We start from the raw sequence: 23,896 nt of genomic DNA on the forward strand, positions 1-23,896 counted from the left end.
ATAAAATAGCTTGAGAATGATTTAAATAAAATTAAACATATATATATATGCATTAAACACAATTCATTGAACCAAATCCCTCAAGTTATTTAATTTATTCACAGTAACTCACCATAATAGAAAACCCTTCATTAAATGTGATCCTTTACATATAACTTATGTAGACTCTAAATTGTCTGTAGGTGTGAATGGTTGTTTTTCTCTGTATGTTCAAGCTGTTGGATCGATCCCCGTCTGTGATCCTCAAATGAGAAGCGTTACAGGTAATGGACCGACGGATACTTGTTTGCGTACATAAATCTGTATTCAACATTTGCTGTATTTGTTTTACCCTCAACCCTCACAAGCATTGTTGGATTTGTCTATCGGGGTTGGGGGGAAAGTAAATGCTTCCGAGCCCCCTACTGCACCCCATCCCAAATTCATTAAGGAACACACACCGTATAAGCACAACATCAATTTATATACTTTCACACACGTTCATTCTTGACCTTGAAAATTTTGTTTTACAGCCCATTCATCCGAATATGTCACGTCTCCATCACCGATGATCGGAGCGGGAGCAGTTTAAAACTCGTGTTTTTTTTCGAACAACTGGAAAAGGGGCTTTAGTAAAGTGGTTTGTGATCAGGACATTAAATTGACTTTCAAGTGTGATGGATATTATTTTACAAGCGCTGTATGTTGCTGTTTAATATACAGAACATAAAGCGGGATGATGTGCAGGAGCAGACCCACTGGCAGAAAGTGTGTCTGGGGGTTTTGCCTCTGCCTCAGTCTGCACTGAGCTACAGAGAAAGAAGACGCACAGATAGTATCGGTAGATATTGTTAATTATACCTCCGGGGACTTCCCCTGCACTTCACAAGCCTTCCTCTCCTTTATTTCTCCACTTGAGAATATATTATTTAGTAAAAAAATTCCCCCCTTTTCCCTCTCTTGCCCTTTTCTTGTCTTACCCGGCAGATGGATTTAATTACATCAGCTTCTTCTGCGTGTGTGGGTGTGTGTGGGGAGATTGGTTTTTGTTCAGAGGATTTCTCGGAGTCTGTTTTGGTCAAAGATGAACAGAGTGTTTGTGCGGGAGAGAGAGAGAGAGAAATCCTTCATGAATGAGAAAGGTGATAGAGAGCTTATGGGCGCTGATGGACTGGACTGTGGACGGCCAGGCCTCTCCAGAAGACCTGGAATGAAACACTCTGCCCTGGCCTCCTCACATGATTACCCCGAGCCTCCCCCCGCTCGGTCACACAGACCAGGGGATGCACAAATATCCACCCACAGACACACACACTGGCAATATATTAAAGTGCATGCTACGCACCACGGCAGCGTCAAATCCCCCATCCGAGGCATCAATCAGGCGGCGGCAGCTCGCACACTGAAGCGGAATGACTGTAATGGCCGACCCAAGCGTTCCCACATCCCGGGTCCTCCTGCTGACCTTTTCAAGCCACTTAAATAATGGTCAGTGCCATGACACCCTCAGATAGATTATTCCCTCACTTCATTGGTCACTGAGGCCCCATCACTGTGGCCCGCTTTTCACGGCTTCATACCCAATCATTTCGCCTCAATCTGCGGCCCAGCGCCTGACGGCCCTCGCATCACAGGGGCTGAGGGGACGACACCGGAGGGAGCCGCCATTGTTGCCATGGGGCCATAACCACTATCAGCAGCAGCCCGTCTCTACTGAGTAATGTGAGGTCTGAGGATCGTTGATGGTCCGCCGGGAGATGGTTGACAGTGGCTGGGGTTAGGCCGCGTGCTCTCGCTGATATGAAACAGTCTGCGTTTAATGACCCCATGTAAGTTTACAAGGAAGGACAACATTTGAAAGTGATGAACAACCTTTTCTCCTGTGACCATCACAATGACAGTTTATAGTGCTGCACTCATCACTGCTAATTATTTGAGAACAGACACAATGCATATGCACATTAGGGTCAGTACAGTGACAGTTTTTATATTATTTCTTATTCTTATATTGTCTGTATTTTATTAAAAAATTCATTATATTACTTGTACTTTTTTTTAAAGTTGCCTAATGTTTATATTGCCCTGAGTGTTTGTATTTCCTTATGTTTATATTGCCTGTATTTTTTTTAATATTTCTACATGTTTATATTGCCCTTATTGTTTTTATTTTTTTATGTTTATACTGCCCATATTATTTTATATTTTTCCTTATGCATACATTGCCATTATATTTTATATTTACCTATGTTTTTATTGTCTTTATTAGTTATATTTCCTCATGTTGGCCTTAATTTCTACATAACCCTATCTTATCTTGTCTTATCTTGCTTTTTAATTCTATTCCAGTACATATTGTATTTTGTATTGTATCACGTTATTTGGTTCTCTACTATATTGATCTCACAGCATGGGATACAGTTTTACATTATATAGAAAATCGTATGATGAGCTTGTAAAACACAGTGCATTTCAACCTTTCATGGCTCGTTATCTATGTTGTGATCCCACAATAACTACCAGACGCCCAGAGAGTTCAAATTAATCCAATATCACACAAACAGTAGAATTTGGCTTCTGCCTCAAAGCATCAGTGCTAAGAACCTTATCATGTGACATATAATCACATAATCTTAGAGGCCATTTTACTGCAGAAATAATATTCATGTATTTTTAGATTTTTAAGTAAATGTTATATATAATATAGCAAAAATAATAATAAAAAATATATATTATATTAAATATATGCTATGTATAAATAATGTTTTACCTTGATTGTAATCTTGTATTTGCAGTGATTTGTTTCTGATATGACTGAATGATGGAATAAATATAGGAGTCCGAGACAACCTCAGATAATACATAACCATAAGAGCAAAATAGTTGAAAACCTTTTAAAATATATATATATATATATATATATATAATGTCCTTCCATGAGCTCTTCCATCTTCCCTTACTTAATATTCCCTTCACTTCCGTTATTTTAATGTCCTCTCATGCATTTCATTCTTTTATCACTTTTCCTTTACTGACTCTGCTGAGCAAGCACTGACTTGGTGCCAGGGACTGAATCTTTGGATATCCGACCAGCGGACCATCAATTGACCTGAAACATTTTAACCAAACAGCTGCAATTTCAGCATGAATCCGACTTTCACAGTGGGACGTTTTTATGGTGCGGCACCAATTCTAAGTAGCGGGTGATGTATGGAGGGGTGTGGAGAGAATTTGCAATCTTTTCCCGTTTCTCCCCTTTCTGGGTAAAATGAGATCAAAGACAGAGAAGGCGAGTTAAAAGCAATGAGTTTAGGAAACGCCGAGCTCATTTCTCCAAGTGTCTCACTTTGTCTGCCGAGGACCAGGGTTGTCTGTTACATCTCATTTGGCAGACGGGCAGCATCGCTCCCTCAACTTGCTCATTAAGGGCTGTTTGGTACAGCATTATCTTGATCGATGTCCCACTTACACCGAAGATTATGCTGATGGATCAGACGCGGTATATGGCACTGTATGGACGGCTCTTCTCCCAGCCAGTGGGACCGCAGTGTGTAAGGTGGCAATGATCCACCCACGGGGCCGAGAAGGAGGCCTGACAGCTCGGAGGGGTTCAGCAGTGATGCAAGAAATGAATAACTCTGAGTGTAATCAGGAGGTTTATGGACGTATATTAAAGAGCAAATGGTTCTTTTACTGTGGGAAGCAACAGCTGGGGCTCCCAGGGTGTCCGAAGAGGAGGGCAATTACTTCCACTGTAAGAAAAAGGCATAGATATGGAGAAGCTTCTCCTCAACAGGGCACTCGTGAATATCAGTTTACATGTAGATAGGAGCTGCTCATTCTGTTTAAACATTATTTGTCATGTGGAGGGAGACTTCTAAGGCCCATGTCACATGTCACATTGCATATTGAATTGAATAGTTTCTTAAATCTTTTTTAAAAGGCCAAAGAAGTAAATGAGAGACTCTGGAAGTGCCAAATATATATATGTATATATTGTATATATATGTATTACATATATATATATATATAGTATTACATATATAATAACATATACATGTTAATTTTGATTGACTTGTTGTGAGTAAGTGTTAAACCCCAGTAACAACAACAACAACAACAACAATAATAATAATAATAATAATAATAATAATCTATGCTTCTAATAATTACCACTGATGAGGGAAAGACGACATTTGACTGGAACTAGAAAATGTTGTTCATGACCTCTAAGTGTTATATTGCCACCCTCCACAGCAGCACTCTCTCGGCTGTGTGTACACAACCTGACTGTGAAGCCCACAGGCGTTATTATTATGGGATGAGCAGGGAGCAGCAGCAGCAGCAGCAGATCTGGACTCGCCACCCTCCTCTGCTGCAGGGATCACACAGCACTGCCTCCATGCTCATGCACCAGCTGTGCAGCGGTGAATCCTGAAACCACTCCGCCTCATCTTATCCTCGGCGAGGACACGGCCACGGTTTTGTTTTAAATCACAAACCCGATCGCACAAATCCGTCTGTAGTTTTGCAATGCGGGGCGGTGCGTGCCACACACACACGCACGCGCTCACACACTAATCCCTGGATCCTCTGAGTAGGACCGTGGATTGTGGGACGGTGTTGCCGGGGGGAAAAGTGGAGTCTGGGACCTGTTGGAAATGACAGCTGGAGAAGGCGGATTCAAACACGGGGACCGGAGTCACAGTAGACGCAGGAGAAGATAGCGAAGAGAAGCCCCCACGCTGCGCCGCGGAAAGGGTGTGTGCGCGCGTGTGTGCGTGTGTGTCTGTTTTGTGATGTTTGTCAGCTGTTAGCTCGACGGCTAACGGATCGGTGCTAACGAGAGGCGAGCTGAGTGCATGTGTGTGCACGTATGGATTTTAATGTGTATCTGTCTCTCTCTCTGTGTGTGTGTGTGTGCGTGTGTGTGCTTGCACTTACCTTCACCGTCCCCACCTGTCATCCTAGCTAGCGTGCTAATTTGATCAAGCTAGTCGGCTAATATGAGCTAATAAAACAAATTAGCTGAGCGTGGGCGAGGCCCCTCACCAACCTCAGCCCTATAAGTGAATTGCTCTGCCTCCACGGTTTATATGAATCTGTTTAATACAGCCCCTGGGGTGGGGGGTTGTTTGTATGTGATGACTTGTATCGTAATCTAGGGTTAGCTGTCAGACAGCAGGCAGGCTAATTTGCTGGGCTATTAGCTTAGCAGCTAGTGGCAGCGGAGCTCGCAGGCTAATTGACCCAGTTCGGTGGGGCAGAGGCCATGTTGTCATTCCACGCCACTGAACTTTGTTTACATGGCAACTTCTTCGCCCTGCTACTTTGAAGACGCAGCGTTTTGTACCACTACTTTAACACGTGTACAAATAAGTCCCTTCATGTAATTAGCCCACTAAGCAGGGCCACGCTGACACTTAATTCTAAATGATTTAATACTCTGGTTCGGGAATGCAAAAATATTCCCTAAAGTAGGTTTTAATAACTCCTTTCAAAAAGCTGGACTCAACCCACACGGACCTTTACCCTTGGTTTGTAGCAGGGCTGCAATTATTTTCATTATCGATCAATCTGTTGATTATTATCTTGATTAATCCCCCCCCCTCAAACCAGATATTCGCTTTACTGTCATTAGAGTAGTTTACGTTTAGGAGGCTGAAATTGAAGCATTTAGATGTTTTACAATCTGGTTAATCGATCATCCAAACAGTTGGCGATAAATTTGGCAACAAACTGAACTAGGGCTGCAAAAACTAAATCGGAATCCGATTAGTTTTTGCAGCCCTAGTTCGAAGTGCAGACGTCTCAAATGTCAAAACACTGATTACATGACACACAAACTGCTTTAATCTACTCCCATCATCCTGTTTATAGCACACTTAATGATTGTACGTTACAAAGCATGTGAACAAACACAAACTTGGTTGTACAGTTTTCTTTAGTGTCGGAATGTGTGTTATATTAGGTTAGAGGACAATGGCATGCAGAACATACTCATGGTCTCATTAAGCAATGTTTTGGGGGGGGGGTTTTCACTAGTTATACTCAAAATACTTAGAAATCTGAAATTCCTGCCGCATCAGCATCCTCTGCTTTTAACAGTGAACGTTAGTTCTTTGACGTCATATGCTTCTCAGCAAGTGCCCCTCAAAGTCTCATGATTCACACAAGGTTGTTGAAAACAAGGGGAGTATTATTCAGGGATGAAAACACGAAGGCTCAGCCGCCACACCAGTAATTATTATTGCCACTGTTACAGCAAAGTATCCTATTTTCTAAAATAGGGCCAGACATGTAACAAACCTAAATGACCTAATTTCTCTATTCTTGGCCCCCGCGCTACAGGTCTATAGAGATGGACTCCCTGATGAGTGCGGTGGCGCCGCGCTCCCCAGCCCCCGCCAAGAAGCTGTCAGAGGTGGACTTCCGGTCGGGGGCCACCCTGGAGCAGCTGTCGGCACGGGTGTCTGAGCTGGTGCTGGCGGAGCAAGGGGAGTTTGGAGACCAGACGGCCTTAGAGGTGCACACAGCTAAGGACTTTATCTTCAACATGCTAGGTATGCCCACAAACCAATCACACTGGATAAGACAATGTTGCCACCATATGTACATTTATCTAATACTACAGACCCCCAGTTTTGGAACCCCTGTTTAGCTATCTGTTTTTGTGAACTGTAGTGTTATGATGGCTGGTGGGATGCTAACCACAAAAGAAAGGAGTGAAGCCTATGATCAGTTTGTAACTTTGTGCACTGCATTCTCTCACTGTAGATGATGTAATGTTTGTTTTGCTGTAGATCATCTGCATGACCTCAGACCTCCCAACTTCAACCACATGCTATGACTGTAGAATGAAAACCCCTGTCGCCGCGATGCTTGTAATGTGTGGTGATATGTCACAGTGTGTCTGGGATAATGGAAGTTAACAGTGTGTTACATTATATAATATATTTCATCTTAAGTGGAAGAGAATGTGATTTTAATGCAGCACAAGCCTGAGGGACAGGAATTACTTATTGCCTGGAGTCAAAGTTACAATCAGTTAACTATTCATTTACTTGACAGTGGGTGTTGAAGGCAGAATTGCATGATGGAAGTTAAGGGTGTATCCCACTTCACAGCTGATGCTTTGTGTATATCCGTGTGCCGGGGCAGTGCCAGGATTATATTTCACAGTACGCGCAAGAACTATCTGGATTTTATTTCCCAGATAGAATGTTAACATCGTGAAAAAGTTTGTGTGTCTTGTAGCGTCCTGACACAGGTAAAACTAAATCGGCTCCGGTATGAATCACATTTTCTTTTTGGCATAGATTTGACACTGCTGCTGTCAGCAAGCAAACATACACGTACATTTATTTACCGAGGGCCATGTCTCTGATAAATGAACGAGGAACGCCCTGCTCCCTCCTCAAAAGTGCCACACACATTCTCACCTGGAAACTGCCCAGTACAGCCACACTCGTATCAATTTGCTACTGGGCAGGTCTTAATGCAGTGACACAACAAATTGTTATCATGAAGTTTAAAGTTCAGTTAAAAAGGGAGAGGAACCTTCACTTAGTGTCCAGTTGTAGATGTAGTGTATCCTGAAGCTTTTCCCATATCCTGAAATGAATGACTGATACATATGAAGTAATGAAACAAAATGTGATGTGAGGACTATTTTTGTAGTTGTGTGCTTATTCCTGACACTGAATGTTATTTCAGGCGAAAGGGCAAAGCTGCAAGATCCAATGTAAATGAGATGGAACACTGTTTCTTTTTAACAGACCCATTTAATGACTCGGTGTGTTAGACGGCATGCGCGACAAACCCAATTAACACTAGACTTTAATTTAATCCTCTGACAAACACATTGTCAGGCAGTGGTTTTTTTCCAGGTCTTAAATGTAAAAGAAAAGTCTTCCAGTCTGTGCATGTAACGATGTGTAACTTGCATAGTCGAAGGCTCTCAAATGCAACTTTGATTCTTAATGTGGGAGTTCAGGATCATCCTGTGTATAATTCACTTATTAATTCTGCATGAGGGATCCGAAATGCTGAGAATGAGTGACAGACAGGGCCAACTCAAACTGATTGCTGTTTTGTTGTTAGCTGTGAGTTGAGAGTGAAGTGTGTTTGTTTGTCCAATAGGTGGCACTCTGCCCCCTCCCTGCTGTCCTCTGTCGTCCCTGCTCTCTCATGTCCCCGGAAAGCTGAAAACGAAGCATGTTCGGGCCGTGTCCTGAAAGTTTTTGCGTATTTCTTCTTTTATTACCTATCTTTTTCTTCTCGACCCACTTTTAAAAAATATTTCAGGGTTTCGCATTTTTGCAAGTCCCCGTTCTGTCTCCATTTGTCACACTTTTTTTTTTGTTTTTTACTATTTGTACTACTGTCAAAATAGTCGCTGTGCATTGGCTGACAGGCGGCTCATGCTTCTCCACTGCGACAGCTTCGTCAAGCAGGCCGCCTCTACCACAGGAAGAATTCGCATAAATCAAAACAGTACCCCGGCCTCTCCTTCGCATATTTTCTCCATCACACACAAAAAGAGATTTCTTTTTCTGTGCAAACTTTTAACCGTGTGTTTTTTTTTCTTTGCTGCTTTCTGTGCAAAGCCCCAATGCTCGGTTCTGTGTCTGTATCCCCCCCTCTCTCTCGGTTGAGAGTCTCTCGGTAGCTTTCTCGGTGTTTGAGGCTGCTTCTGCCGGCATAATCACCAATGGTTTGCTGGTATTTTCATACCCTGTGCCTCACCGCCCGCTGTGACTGTGACAACTGCGAAGGGGGGGGGAAACAATTTGGCACTTTCAGCAGCGAGAGATGGTATGTGAAGGATTTCAGGAACATACATTTAAGAATGTTGTGGTAGCAGCATTAGCGACGCTGTGCCTGTCGAGGCCCTGTGGAGGATGACAAGGCAGCACTGTAAAGCAAATATCCTCCTGGTGGAGGGGCTTTGTTACAGCAGGCCGGCCTGGTTGGGGGAACCTCGTCATTGCCGCAGGTGTTGGTGTGTGTGTGCGTGTGTGTGAGGATGCTGAACATGAGTGGCTGTTTTTTGCCAGGCTTCTATACAGTTTGAGCTGCAGAGGGATCCCCACTGGGCTTTGCACACTGTCAGGAAAAGGGAAAGCGAAAAGAGATTACACACGCACACAAGTGCACGCAGTGAATATTTTCACTCGCTGAAAGATCCAAGAAGAGGCTCTTATTTACTCTGCGTTTGAGTAAACACTGTGGTTTGCCTTCAGGCAAGCTGAGTGGGGGCTACTGTATATACCCTTTGAAAAACCAAAGTCAGATGAAGGTAGAAATAGATCCGCACTGTCTGTGAAGCAGAAGATCTGGGCCTGGGCCCAGATATAGCCTCAACCCAACTTTTCAGATCTTAAAGTTTGCCAGCCAGCTTGTGAGAGTTCAGATCAGAGTTCACCCTCCTGCCTGATGTCAGGGAAAAGGGAAACTTTTGATCCCAGTTTAAAGAGTCACGAGTGTTGCTCAGTCTCGGCTTGGATTTTGACATTTTTATCTGTGAGACCTGAAAGAAATAACCTGTACAGAGCATTTCACTCAGTTGTCAGTCGCTGATCAGTGAAAAACAGATAAAAGATGAGCTGCCCCTGACACAGGAGTACAGACACGTCCACCTTTTGCTTTCCTGTTGATCTCTTCGCATCAGCCCCTTTCGTTTTCTAGTATTCTTGACTCGAAGTTCACAACAATCTCAGATTTTTCTGATTGTGTTATGCCTCGTGAACTTTTCAGTTTAACCTCCCAAAAGGCCGTCAAATATTTGATTCAACTGTATTATTAACAGTGCACATTCTGCATTCAGAGACAGTTTTGTTTTCTGTAAGTTTTGTTTTCTTTCTGCAATCATGCAACCCCACTAATGTTTTGTCTGTGCACTTGGCTTTTCTACCTTTCTGAGGCTGCAAAATCTTTCATATGATCCGATGCATTTTGGCGGTTCATTTTTTGCAATCAAAGTGGAAACTGTTTCCCTTTTGGGAAAGCAGCTCACGTAGCCGTTGGACTGTTGTTGGCCTTCGGGATGGGCACAGTGTCTGGCCGTTTTCTCACTCCAGCCCATTAACACTGGTAGACTTATGTGTGATGGATTCACAGCTTCATGCTGTTTCCGCTGCGTTGACTCCCTGCCTCATTGGAAGCCCCCCCGCTCTGATGCTCAGAGCTGACATGTAGTTTTTAGCGGAGGCTCGTGTTCGGGGCCAACATGCCTTCTGTGGCTGACTAATTCTGTGTTAATGCCTGTTTGGATTTGAGAGTCTGTCTTCATCTGGCAGCCGGGCCAGATTCATGGCTCTGCAACAGTAGAGTGAAATGTTTTGATTACTTAGGCTCTGCTAGTCTTCAGTTCTCATCTGAGCAGAGACACCAGTGCCAAGCAGCACAGATGTGCAGCATCTTGCCTGCCATAAGTCCTGGTCATTGATGTTGTTCACTGACACCTTTTTGCAGCATTTAGCTGCATCAAATCTTAATTGTTGGAAATGAAGAAAACATAATTTAGTTGAAGTTAGTTCACACCCTCCATAACAAATAAACCAGCAACTGTCTGTGAGTTAAACTCTTCAGTGTCCTGTGACTGAACACAGCCAAAGCCTGACACCACATTGTACCATTCATTAAGCATCTTTCATTGTATTCATTATTATTAATTAATTAAATATGACTTTGCGAATTTGGCATATTAAATAGTGTTTTGACATTGCAGGACATGTTACCTGCCATCCTGCTCATTTTAATAACCCAGGCTGACACAGATTTTTTTTTTTTTCACAATCACACTTTATCTATTCCTGAGGCAAAAGGGGAGGAATCGTTTTGGTCGTAGCTGTCAACTGATAACAGTATCTTGTGTGCAGGCTGCAGCTGTCTTGAGTTGCTGGGGGGGAAATAAATCTTTAAAAACTCTTAAGTTTGCCACACACCTCACTCACAGAGTGACACTTTTCAGTAATCTATTAAAACAAGTTTTCTCAGGGACGGTTTGGGTCCACAAAGTGACGCACATTTCACCCTTTCGCGTCCAACAAAACTGACTCTATTCTCTAATTGCTGCTTTGACCAATCTGTTTTCTGCATTGACCGGCTGTCTGTAAATCCATAAAGCTTCTCCTCATGCCTCAGAATACGACAGTTAAATAGCAGCATTTACAAATGCAAATGGGATTTAGAGTGACTAAGCTTTAATGTAAAATGCAGGTTTGTTTTCTGCATCTGTCACAATTCACTGAACTCATTCAGTCTGTACCTGCTCACCCAGTGTTGAACCCAAACTGTGGCTGTGGAACAGAAACAGTGGAGCTCAAATACAAAACTGTAGGAATAGGGCTGGACCATATGGCCACAAATTACATCAACATGAATATATCCATATCAGTCGATATTGATAATTATCACAATAAATGTGACAAACAATTTCTACTTTCTAAGACTGATTGAAGGTTGTGGTTTTAAACTCTTCCTAATGGGCGGTCAATTATGTGTTTGACCTCCTCATTAAAGGTGTATTAATAGGTTAAATCAACTGAAATGGAGTTTGTTTGTCCTTGACCTTCAGCGTAATTGAAGAACTTATAATTATAACGGTGATACAGTTCTTCCAGCCTCTGATCTGCAACCTCTATAGCTGCTTTGCTTCTAATTGCTTATAATAGAGCAATAATTGGGCACCAGGGCAAATTAAGGGTATGGGTTAATTACCTATTAATTACCTAATGTGGTACTTAATTGATCTGTTTGCTCACTTCTTTGGCCTCTCGTTAATAAGAACATCAAAAGTCAGGATCCACTTGTTCAAGGTTCTTTGAAAAAGACGACAGGGGCCTGCAGGCCAGACAGATTAAAATGTGAAAGCAAAGCAGCAGTGACACCTTTTTCTTTAAGTGATAATTGCCTGTCATTTCACGGGACACGGTATCACAGTGTAGCTGGCATCAAAGCAGCAGCGAGGAGCTGGAAGACACTGACAGCTTCCTGCATCCTCTCTCTCTCTCTCTCTCTCTCTCTCTCTCTCTCTCTCTCTCTCTGCAGGAGGTTTCGACACAAAATGTCTGGCACCACTCTCAGCCCAGGTTCTTCTATTTAACACGTTCACACACTGTCATACACACACAGACACCTGGCTCAGTGTTGTGAAACCTCCCCTCAAATCAGATTAAATTGGAACCTCTCCTTTCCTCCTCTTCTAAAAGACTTTTTTTTAAGCTAATCTCCTGCCGTCGTATGAAATCATAAGCAACAAGTGGGCGAATTGGTTCACCTTTCAGCAACTCGGATGACTGGGATTAATCCTGCTATTAGCGTGCGAGGTGAGCCCCAGAGAAGTGCCGGTTGTGAAAGCACTGATAACATCCAGCTGAGACGATATTAGTCAGGAGTCATTTGTAACGGATTGAATTGCTCCTTGGGGGAATTGGCTGCTTTTAAGATTATTGTTATGGCGGCCTCCGCTGCTGTATTAGAGTTTTATTGTCTAGAGATAAAAAAAAAGAGAGGTCACACAGAGGTAGGCCATGTGAAATAACAACTGTGAGTCTCATTTCCACACGGACGACATTTCAACTGCACCATGCATAGAGCCACAAGGTGAATAAATGCATGTGGGGCGGTCAGCTCCTCTGTGGGCTCATTCAGTCTGGTGCTGCGCTGGTCGTACTGGGCATCTCCAAGGTAATAGGGTGTGAAGCTGTGGGAATGTCAATGACACTCAACTTTCTTCACAAGGAAATAAATGTTAAAAATAAACTGTGATTACTAGTTTTACCTCATAATTGTGAACACAGCCTAGTTTTTGGTAGTCAAAGCTTTCAGGATCTCTCTCTCTCTCTCTCTCTCTCTCTCTCTCTCTCTCTCTCTCTCTCTCTCTCTCTCAGTCTTCTCCTTCAACAGCAACACATAGAAGTCATCAGCTTATTCAGAGGAATCCCATTTTCCAGAGAGATTTACGGAGCTATTTTTGGAGTCTATCAAACCAGAGGTGTGCCCTGGAATACTCCCGCTTTGCTCTGGTTGTGATGAGAAAGGACGCCTTTCCCATGATTGCTCTAGGGGATTTCTCCGCATTGTCGCGTCGTAGATTCATTTTTGAAGGAGGCATGTTCCTTATAAGTGTGCGTTTACATTTCTGCAGTTGCTTATTTTTCAGCCAAAGGGCCTGTTAGCTATATGAGAGTCCCTGTTGTATTGACGTCTCTGTGTAATATCACAATGATGTATTGAATTGTCAACACACTCCCGAGACAGATGACAAAATAGTGCTCTTGTGCAAACAAACCTATTGATTTTGAGGTCATAGTAAATTAGTTTTAAAGAAAATGAGTCTTTCACGAGGTATTTTCCAGGCAGGGGAGAGAGTGACAGGGCGGTCAATCCTTCTGAATGTGTTAAAGAGAAAGCCGTGCTTTATTTAAATGCATTTGTTTCTCAATGTGTGGACCACATTACCCATGACATGGGTTTTACATGACCTTCTTTTTATTCTCCAAAAGAGTTGGTTGCATCACCTGCCATCAGTAAATACGTATGTTAGTAGAAAAGTTATTACAGTGAATTTAGGTTGTGATTTAGTGATGTTTTAATCTGATGTTTTTTTATACACATCTCCTGGGGCAGATGATTTCAAAGACGCATACAGGATCGTGGTTGCTCCTTGATTGCAGCATACACATGATTTTTAGCTTTGAAAGATTGGAGCCGATTTTTGGGCCATAACTCCTCAATTCATATGCTAACTATGATAAAATACCCTTAATGAAATGAACACTTACTGGACTATGCCTTGTTTAAAGTCGTTAAAGGTCTTTCTGACATATATCATCTACCGTACATTTTAATGTGAAGGCGACAGCCATGGGCTTTGATTTAGATTTCAGTGGCCAAATGTTAAAGGTCACAAGGACCTCATGAGACTGGAAAAAATGTTTGACTGAAACTGCACTGGTTGGTGGAAGGGAACAACCACAGGGCAGAAATTCTTAATGTTGATGTGATGTAATGTTTTTAATGTTGTGGCTGATATATATGATATCTATGAGTCTAAACAGACCTGGATGTAAACTGCAGGCTGGAGGCATACAATTGCCAGGTGGTGATTCTACTTTTATAATTTCATTGTTACTCAGCCAACTTGCCATCAGATTGTACAAAATACATCCAGCTTTTAGTGTAACATAACAGTTGTTAAGTACCCCAACAATGAATGGGTTGAGCATGAAGCACTGAAAGCTGCAGCATTTGTCTGGTTTTATTGGAAACACTGGAGCCTTTCCTGTTAGCACAGTCTGAGACTGATGGAGAAACCAATAGTCCTTTGACATACTGGAATTGGGTCTAGTTTGAAAATAGCTCTTAACCAAAAACTTCCCTCTAATGGAAATATACGTTAAAAGACCTGTTTTATAGGATTAGGTTTAATCCGTCGCTGTGAAAGCCTAGACCGTCTCCTCTCCAGCTCTACTCTCAGACTGTGTGTGTCTACAGGCATATGAGTTGGATTGTCTTCACGTGCACATCAATCTGTGTGTGTGTGCGTGCTTGCTGGCCGACGCCCAGTTCGGCAGCATGAGACTGCTGATTTGGGCGTTTTGGATTAAAAAGTAGATTGTGTTCCTTGGAACAACCTCAAACTTCCTGCGAGCCAGTGTGGAGATTGGAAAGGCCTTGCTAATTGATACAGTTTCCCCTCTGTCCTCCCGCTAACTGAAGGCCCTGCTGGGGAGATAAAATGCTCTTTATTCTCCTTTTTTCATCACTCTTTTCCTCCTCTTCGCCTATTTGACCCAATTCATCAGTGGCAGATAAAACCAAACAAATCAGAGGAGTCACAGCTTCAAACCTCGCTGCCCTTTGGCTGGCGTCTGATCCACTCTTCTTCTCTGGCACTGTCTTTTCCCCCTCTCTTCTCCGCTTTGATCTTACCATCCAGCATTTCTCCCTCTTTAACAGCCTAACCGATATCAAGATCTGATGTTCGATTGGCCGTAATTTGTTCCACACATTTGCATGCACAAATACTCGCCTCAGACAGAGGAGAGACGAGTTCAATGTGATGCACTTGATGCAACTAAACCCTGCTTCTACTTTATTAACATCATGCTGAATACATTGAATGCAGATGAACAGGAAAGTATAGTCCAAAAAAACGCATTAGCTACATGTTTGGCTTGTTGATGAACAATTCAAGTCTTGAGTGTTTTGTTTCTAAATTGCTCACTATTTCTGATCGATGAGGTATTTGTGTGACCACCCAACAACCCATATGGGGGATCTCGATTTCTACTTAGGACTCATTCTCACTAATTTTAACATCTAAAACATGTCTTTGCTCGCTCACTGACACGTACCTCCACAGGAAAACATCACATGGCCTCCTACCAATAAGGTTGGATGCCCATGTAATTGGGTGAGAGGAATCATGTTAGTAGCTTTGAACCCCCAGCCATGGCCTGCCGGGTTGGTCTGATGCCCCCGTTCCAGCCACTTAACTGCCCCAGAGGGGATAAACACTCAAGCTCAGGCTCTTACAATCTTTTCCCTGCAAAGTGTTTTGAAGTGCCAATGCTTTACTTCTGACCCGCAGTAGCTAGCATTTACCTCTGGACCAGCACAGGCTTGGCTTTAGGATCAGGCCTCTCTCTCGAGTGCTCCTCTTAGCTGTCAAAACATAACATACTTGACTCCTGTGCTGTGTTTCCCATGGGCCCACAGCCTGGGAACTTTACAACATGGCTAAGTAGCCATAAAGGGATTTAGGGGGCAGCTTTCTTTGGTATAAACTGTTCAGAGAGGAGTGCGAGGAAGGCTTTTTAGCACTTGGGAAAATGATGGTGCAGCCAGGCTTAAAATATTATAAGAGTATAATAAGATAATTGTCTGAGAGCTCGTATTTCTTGCCCCATCACACTTCCTTTTAGTGATATTGCTATGTTCCCAGAACTTGGAAATGAACTAATAAAACTACAAAAGAGAGGGTATAGAAGCTGATATGAAGGCCTGGCTGGGCACGCGTGTGAAATTATCATTAGAGTCTTATTGGTCACCGGATAATTTCACTCTCAGTAGTCCTACAGCTCAAACTCGCAAATATATGCAGTGTCTCTCAAAACAAACCAAGCCGGACATTTTGTAGGCTCACTCGCTTGTGGACCTGCTGCTTTCTGTCCTAGTGCATTGGCCAGAGCCGGCGTCTTGAGCTTGAAAATATATGAGAGCCAACAAAACCTTTCCAGTCATTGCGCCTTGCCACAGTTTTGCTGGCATTTCCACACATCTAAACAGATCTAAATATAAATGTTGATTTGTGAGCTTGATATTTTGGTATCTCTGTCTCATCCTCTAATCCAGGCTTAGTCCAGAAAGTGGACCAGCGGCTCCCAGTTGCCAACGAGTACCTGCTTCTGTCGGGCGGGGCCCGGGAGGGAGTCCTGGACCTCAACCCCGAGGACATGGGGGACTACGCTAAAGGGGCCGATTTCGACCTGGACTTCACGCTGCTGGTGCCTGCCCTGAAGCTCCATGACCGCAATCAGCCTGTCACCCTGGACATGAGACACTCCCCACCCTGCCACTCATGGCTCAGCCTCCGCCTCTGCGACTCCAACATCTTATCCCGCTGGAGCATCTGCTGCCAGGAGGAGAATGGACTTCCCACCGAGGAGGATGAGGAAGACGATGGCGAAATGGGTGAGGAGAAAAAGTGGGCTAATGAATGCAACTGAAATAAGAGCTACAGGGATAGTAAGGGAAGTAAAGGACAAAGTGAAAGGTGGAAGGAGGATAAGGAAATGGTAAAATAGAAAGATGACGAGATATGAGCAAAGAGGAAAGAGGAGTGGAGCAGACAGCATTGAGGGTACAGCAGCAGTGCAGGGTGGAAGGTGGGGGACTGATTCAATTTTGTTCATGTTTCACTCAGATAATTTGATGCATGATGTTGTGGTGCAATTTTCCCCGAACGCTGCAGCGGAGGACCCGCTCCTCTTACCTCCTCAGATAGGGGGAAAAAAACACACTGGAAATGAACGTTAAAGCATTTTTGAGTTGAAGAATCAAAAGTTCACGATTACACGGCAGCTCCGCGACCCCACCGCAACATCAATCCACCACATGCTGGCGGGCATGAAACTTGCAAGATGAGAAAAGTAATGACATTTATTGATACTAATCGTTTTAATTTTCAGCAATTGGTAAAATACATTTCCCACAGGATCTTATGTCGCTGTATTTGCGGTGGCGGGGGAAGTGGTGGTTTTGTCAAGTTTAGTTGACAGAGTGTACACCGCGTCACACCCAAATGCGATTGAAAGGTTGAAAAGAGGGCAGAAGTGTTATGAAATACATTTTCTTCCTCACCTCTCTTCGGCATTATTAGTAAACTGTATACTACAGGTGCCCCAAAATCTACTCTAGGGCTGCAACCATTACTTTCATTAACAGTTTGTTCATGATAGATGATTCTGAGCTATTTCTCAGCAATTCCAAATCCTAATTTAATTTATTTGCAGTATATATAAAAAAAATATAGCAAATCTCACAATTTGGTGGAATCAGAAACTCTCTTTTTGCTGGATAGACCGCTTACATAATTAATTGAGAATGAAAATCTTTTTTTATCATTCAACTTAAATTTGTTTGGGTCTTACTTAAATTCTAAAACATTCTGAGGTCACTTTTAGCCATAATGTCCACAAAAAAAAATGAAACCTGACTTTTCAATCTGCACCAGTGCTGCCACATCGTCCAGGTACTAATATACAATCACACCCAGAACCTAGAGCTTAGTTTGCGACGTAAATAATTGCTTGCCAATGCCAGCACAGGATTTACTCCCAGGTTGACTGCGATAGGCTCTGACTGAAAATCCATGTCACAGTAGCTGTTATTCACAAATCTGTTACCTCCCTCCTCCCTCCCCCCTCCCTTGCCTCCCCCTTTAGATAAAGGCTCCATCCCCTCCCTGGGCTCACAGTCTCTGGATGGATCCTACTTCTCTCCGTCCCTGGTGACCGACTGGTTCTGGGGGGTGGTGAGCGAAGCCATCGAGGAGCTCAGGCGCCGGCCCCAGAGAGGCATCCCCTCTCCGGACCGACTGGAGAGGAACGGACCCCTCACCACCATCATCCTCCAGGTACCGATGAACACTGAAATGATGATAAAAGACCGATGGACTCTTTTTTGGGGGAAATCAATGTTGGAGTATTATTGTTGCCAAACGTTACAAAAAGTTAAGGAAGATGATTCAGGCTGTGATATTTCCCCCCCCACCATCTCCTCCCTGCAGGCGGGCTCGAGCCGGGTGCTGTACGACCTGCTGCCTGTGGTGTCGTTCCGGGGCTGGCCCGCTGTTGCCCAGGGCTGGCTGACTGCCAACCACTTCTGGGATGGTAAAATCACAGAGGAGGAGGCCATATCGGGCTTCTATCTGCTGCCCTGCTGCTCCCCGCTGGGTGGTCGGCCTGACAGGGAGTGGAGGCTGGCATTCTCACGCAGCGAGGTGTGAACCTTCACTTTTTTCCCTGGAATAGCTTTTAAAGCATCAGGATATTTTGTCCATCTGGTTTTGTTTGTGTGTTATTTTGCCATTTTTCAGTTTCTTAGTTTCACCACAACGTCTCAAATCCTCTGAATACTTAACTATTTGGTTGTTTCTCTGTTATGACCAGGTTCAGTTGAAGAAGTGCATCCCCTTCCCTATGGCCCAGGCTTACCAAGCAGCCAAGGCAGTAATGTCTCGTATCCTGGCTCGTCCCCGTGCAGGCCTAAGTCTCTACCACCTGCGTACCCTCCTTTTCTGGGCCTGTGACCGACTTCCTGGTGTCTACCTGTCCTGCTCCGATGCCGACACTCCTGGCCGCCTCCTCCTTGGTCTCCTGGACGACCTGGCTCATTGCATCCTTGGTAAAAATTGCCCAAACTACTTCCTGCCCCAGTGCAACATGTTGGAGCACCTGACTGACAGCCAGGCACTGCTTGTCGCCAGAAAACTGGCGCACGTGCGCTCAGATCCCAGCGAGCACCTCCGGGCGGCTCTTGACCAAGCCCAGCAGGCAGGCCAGCTGAAGAAGGACCTAATAGCGAGCACCAACGGCCACGGCTCCCCAGGGCATCACTCAACCAACGGTATCATTTCGCCCTCGGAGGACAAGCTGGCACAGCGGCTGCAGCAGCTGGTCACAGAGAACCCTGGGAAATCCATATCCGTCTTCCTGAACCCTGACGATGTCACGCGGCCGCACTTCCGGATCGACGACAAGTTCTACTGAGGCGCACGCGCTGCAGAGAAGGCGTGTTAAAAACGTGTGCGTTTAGCCCGCAAACACACTCCGAGACGTCACATCAGAGGGGCGGGGCCTCAAGACGCAGGCGGCCTGAAACTGAGCACACTCCTCCTCCTCCTCACGTCCCCGAGGCCCAACGAAGCCTTGCTGCTCGACTCTTTAAACCAAAAAATAAAAACACACATGTCCTACTACTGACAGATGTTGTCCATTCGAGTGGGCATCGCACAACAGACATTATGTCACCGAGCTGTTGCCACGGAGACGGCCCTCTCCTAACGAGCTGGCCTTAACAAGACTTATCGGCTGGTGCTACAGAGACGAGGGCCGGCTTAAGACATGTGAATGGAATCCGGAGATCAACACGTACATCAAGAAGACGTGCGAGCATCTGTGTGTGTGTGTGTGTGTGTACATTTCACATATTAACTTCTAAAGATTGCTGCATCTCTCTTCTTTTTTATTTCAGTTGAGATTGGCGATGGCTGAATTAGAAAGGAAAACCAAGGTGTGGCTGATGTAACTGAATGTAATGTTGTGAGGAGTCTTTGAACAAAGAGTCTTTACTCTTTCAACTACAGTGTAGCTGTTTCTTTGACCCCACGCCTCAATTAATGAGATCTTTTTTCTTTTTTTCTTTTTTTTTTTTGTCTTTCTCAGGTATTTTTAATACTAATCATTTTTTTACATGTATGATTCAATTTTAAGGTCTTTCACTAGATTGCAATGCCGCTTACATTTCATTGGGTATTTGAATGTACCAAAATTGTATCAAATGTTTGAGCAGTTTTGCAAAGAGAAACGCGTCTTGCGTGATCCCAAACCTCTTCATTTGGATGGATCTGTTGAATCATGGCCAGAATGTTAATTTGCCTTTTCTCCTGCAAAAGGCCCGGTCACACCAACTCAGATGAGGCACGTCAAGTTCATCTTAGTGACTGATAGACGACATTCGAGGGGGACAGAGAATTCGAGAGTCATAGAGGAGGCTGTGACAGCTTGTTCGCCGTCTTGCACCCTCCAGGTAGAAACCGCTCCACTGAAGCTCTTAAGACTGCCTAACACTAGCCGTTATATGTCGATAAAGAAAAATATCATCACTTGCAACCCACCCGACTACACCCCCAAGCTTCTAGAAACACACGTCCCACATACAGCCGCAGGTTTATGTCACGTTGCCACTTTCTGGTGCGACTGGGCCTCGGAAACGGGTCATGTATAAAAAAATTTTAAAAAAAGGAAAGAATTGCAGATGTAACTGAATAAAACCGGTTAATTGTAAGACAACAGAATGATGTGCTGATCCTGAACTAAGATGTAAGAGTTCTGACAGCATGTGAGAAACGTCAAAGTTTGAGTTTTGTTTTCCTACCTGAGCAGACATTTTGTGTCGTGGTGACCCTTTGTAAGGGATTTAGAACATTTCAACGCTGTGTATGGAGACGAGGAATCAAATTAGCGGTAGTGTATTGTCTGGATTGAGCAACAAGACAGAAGGTAAAGAATATCTATTGAGCCACTGCTTTTTGGTCTATTTATCCATCATAGTCATGAATAAGTCGAGTTACTTCACCTTTAAAACAACGCACAGGTCCTGAAAGTCAAACATCTTGTTGCAAACCATGCGCGGTTGTCTTGTCTGCTTTCTGTTGAAGAAAGTTTGTGTCTGGTTCTGACTGATAATTGTCCAACATCTCCTCTGCTTGGTTGGTCTGTTTTAATGAGGTGTGCGTGTGCGTGTGCGTGTGCGTGCGTGCGCACACACACCCTTGTCGGCGAGAGACGTACCACGCAGCAGGACGCAGACAAGACGCCCAGATGTTGCCCGTGGAATTATCCCCTCAGTGGGTGTGTGTTAGTCACTGGGCCCTATCGTTTCTCAGCAGACGGAGGCTACCCATGTGGGGGGATGGAGGGATGGATAAAGGGAGATGGGCGCCTCTGTTCTTTTTGAAGACTTTTGAAGTGGGGGAACGGGCCTTGCGGGGCCTGGACAGCTGCCTCTCTTGGGGACTGCTGCTGTTCCACTCCCCCTGGTTTCTCTCTTTTTATTTTTTCCCCTCTATCTCATAGTTCTTTTGCTCCTTATTTTCCCTCCTCTCATCCTATCCACGTTTCTCATCACAGGCGTTCTGTCCTTTAGTCGCCACAGAAAGCCTTATGTTTACACTACTAGTAATGATGTAGTGGCGACAACTAGTGTAAACAGACAAGTAGTCATTTTTACTTCATGAATTTGAGATGTAAAGTTGTCTAAAAACACTGCGAACAAAATGTTGGGTTGAACTTGGATTTACCAAGCACTGAAACGCTGCTTCCACTGTTGGTACTAGCACACAATCACTTACACTTAAGGTTTACATAGATTTCAAGGGGATGTGGGTTTGTTCAGTTTATTTATTTTTAAGCTACTGTTGTAAGGTTTTTCCTTCGGACACATGTATGAATTCCTGTCACTCACAGTCTACAAATGCTCTAATGCTCTCACTACTGAATGGATTTTTCTTTTTTTTTTTTAGAGCATCTGTCTGTACTGCTGTTCAATGTATGTGTGAGTGAATGGAATCCGAGGAAAAACCAAAGTGTGTAAGGGTGTGTTTCCAGCTGCCGGGTGTCAGAGGATCGAGTGGCGTTCTCAGCACTTTTGTACAAGACGGGCGCGATCGTCGCTCCCCCATCTGTGTAAGTTCACAAGTCACAAGTGTTTATTTAGTGGAGAGTATAGTTGTTAATGTGAAGGTACTTTTCGTGTTTGACTAAGAATGTGTCTCACTTCGTACCTTAACGGGCCTAGTTGGAGATTACTAGACACTGGAAAACAATCAATGTTTTTCTCGGAATTGTGGCGAGTATCAAATCCTGCGTCGGTTTATGGATATGCAATCAGAGCCCCCTGTGGAGAGGCCTGTCACTTGTAACGCCTCCTCCATTCGTGCATCAGTGTAGATTGACTAGTTGTTAAAAGAAGGAGGGGTGGAAAAATCACTGTCTGCCCGGGCACGGGGGTCGCAAGGAAACACAGATGAGGCTCCCAAACATCAGCTTTCGCCGAGTTTCTAATTATCACAGCTTTTCTGTTGCGCTGCAACTTCTGACGAATCAACTGACGATCCATTGACCTGCTGGGGAAAAATGACGGACTAAATCCAATGAATGTACCCACTTCATCTCTTTCAGTCCGCTCCCGACTGGAGAACACTCGTCCTTATCTCCACACAGGAACTCCAAGTGCTAAGATAAACATCTGTAACTGAATCACTTTACACTCTGAGAAATCTCTTGTATTACTTGAGTCCCTTTTTCAAAAAAATATATATAATTTGCTCTGTATCACGACTGATTTGCTGTATTTGTTACTGTTATTTTACTGGGGGGGTTTATATTGATCAAGCTTTAGCATGAAATAAATCACTGCATTTCAAATCATATCGTGTGGGAATCGTGTCTCTTTTAAAATTTTGCACTGTCCAAAAAAAAGCTATTGCTCTCTCTTATGCACTTTCACAGTTGCCAACGGGCTGGATTCAATGTCAAAGTTTGCAAGACATGTTTGAGGCCAACAGGGGGCGCTCCAGGACAGTGTTTGCGCTGCTCGTGAGTCAGCGCTACACGCCGCACAGTTCAGAGAGAAAGAGGAGGCTCCAGGCTGATGTTACACACGCGCTGTCAAAATGAAATCTTTGATAGTGACTGAACAGGAATTGTCTTGAAAGAGAGAGTTACAACAATTACACAGCTTGTAGATTATAGTTAATTCTTAAAATCATAAGATACCTTCTCTCGCTCATGGAAAGGTCATAGGTCAGGACCACTGGAGTGGAGCTGCACGAGAACTCACTCGTCCTCACAGCGTCATCACATCGAGTCGTCAGGATCCACACCAGAGAAGATGTAAGTCAGCTAAAGAAACCTGAATAGAAAAGTGCTTAAAGCCACAGGGTTGTTGAATGACCCACGAGCTCCGCCCCTCCATCTCCAAAAGCCAATTGTCTGCTCACCTTTGAGCTCACGTGGTGGTTGTTACTGTATCCACATAATTGTGAGTGACCAACATTCGGTCAAGTGCATGCTGGGAGGAGCTGTCGCCGTCACTGTGCTCTGGATTGAGCTGCTCCGTTACCTCTGGAAGTCTTTTACCGTAGCACATCAAAATTACAGAATCCATTTTATTGACACTTAGTGCAAGAACCCATTAACTTTAGGACCAATCGCGTCAGATAACGCAATTAAAACCAAACTTGCTGGGAAAATGGGCACTTGGACAAACATCAGTGGGATAAGATCTTCCGAAAATGATGATGATAAACTTTGATTTTCGCCAGTTGCCCTCGGGGGTTGATGCAAAGAGGGCTGCCGAGTGCTGAGTCTTGCCTAAGTGGACTTTGACCATGGCCATCTTTAAACTCAGCCTTCATTTTATGTCTATTAAACATCAACTAATCTATAAGTAAAATCATTTTTCCTTCTTGGTCTTTTGTGACCCGTCATCACACTGTGATATTCTGCAGCATCACCCGGTATTTAGGGGCTGAGGAAGCCTCTCATCCGATCTGCATTGCTTATCGGTTGTTTCTTTTAAAGCAGGGACAGGCGGTCTCTGCTTTTGCATAATGGCTCAAGAT

The 23,896-nt window shown here is 44.0% G+C and overlaps 1 protein-coding gene across 1 annotated transcript; it reads left to right on the forward strand.

The window, feature by feature from the left end:
* Nucleotides 1–4,310: 4,310 nt before the first annotated feature.
* Nucleotides 4,311–22,700, forward strand: tmem102 (transmembrane protein 102). The gene is made up of 6 exons (XM_035148827.2): nucleotides 4,311–4,737; nucleotides 6,328–6,539; nucleotides 16,342–16,680; nucleotides 17,934–18,124; nucleotides 18,278–18,490; nucleotides 18,660–22,700. Exons 2-6 carry the CDS (start codon nucleotides 6,338–6,340, stop codon nucleotides 19,257–19,259), a joined length of 1,545 nt encoding a protein of 514 aa, XP_035004718.2. The 5' UTR covers nucleotides 4,311–4,737; nucleotides 6,328–6,337; the 3' UTR covers nucleotides 19,260–22,700.
* The last annotated feature ends 1,196 nt before the right edge of the window (nucleotides 22,701–23,896 follow it).

This window comes from Hippoglossus stenolepis, chromosome 23 (genome assembly GCF_022539355.2).
Source record: "Hippoglossus stenolepis isolate QCI-W04-F060 chromosome 23, HSTE1.2, whole genome shotgun sequence".
In the NCBI taxonomy this organism is placed as follows: domain Eukaryota; kingdom Metazoa; phylum Chordata; class Actinopteri; order Pleuronectiformes; family Pleuronectidae; genus Hippoglossus; species Hippoglossus stenolepis.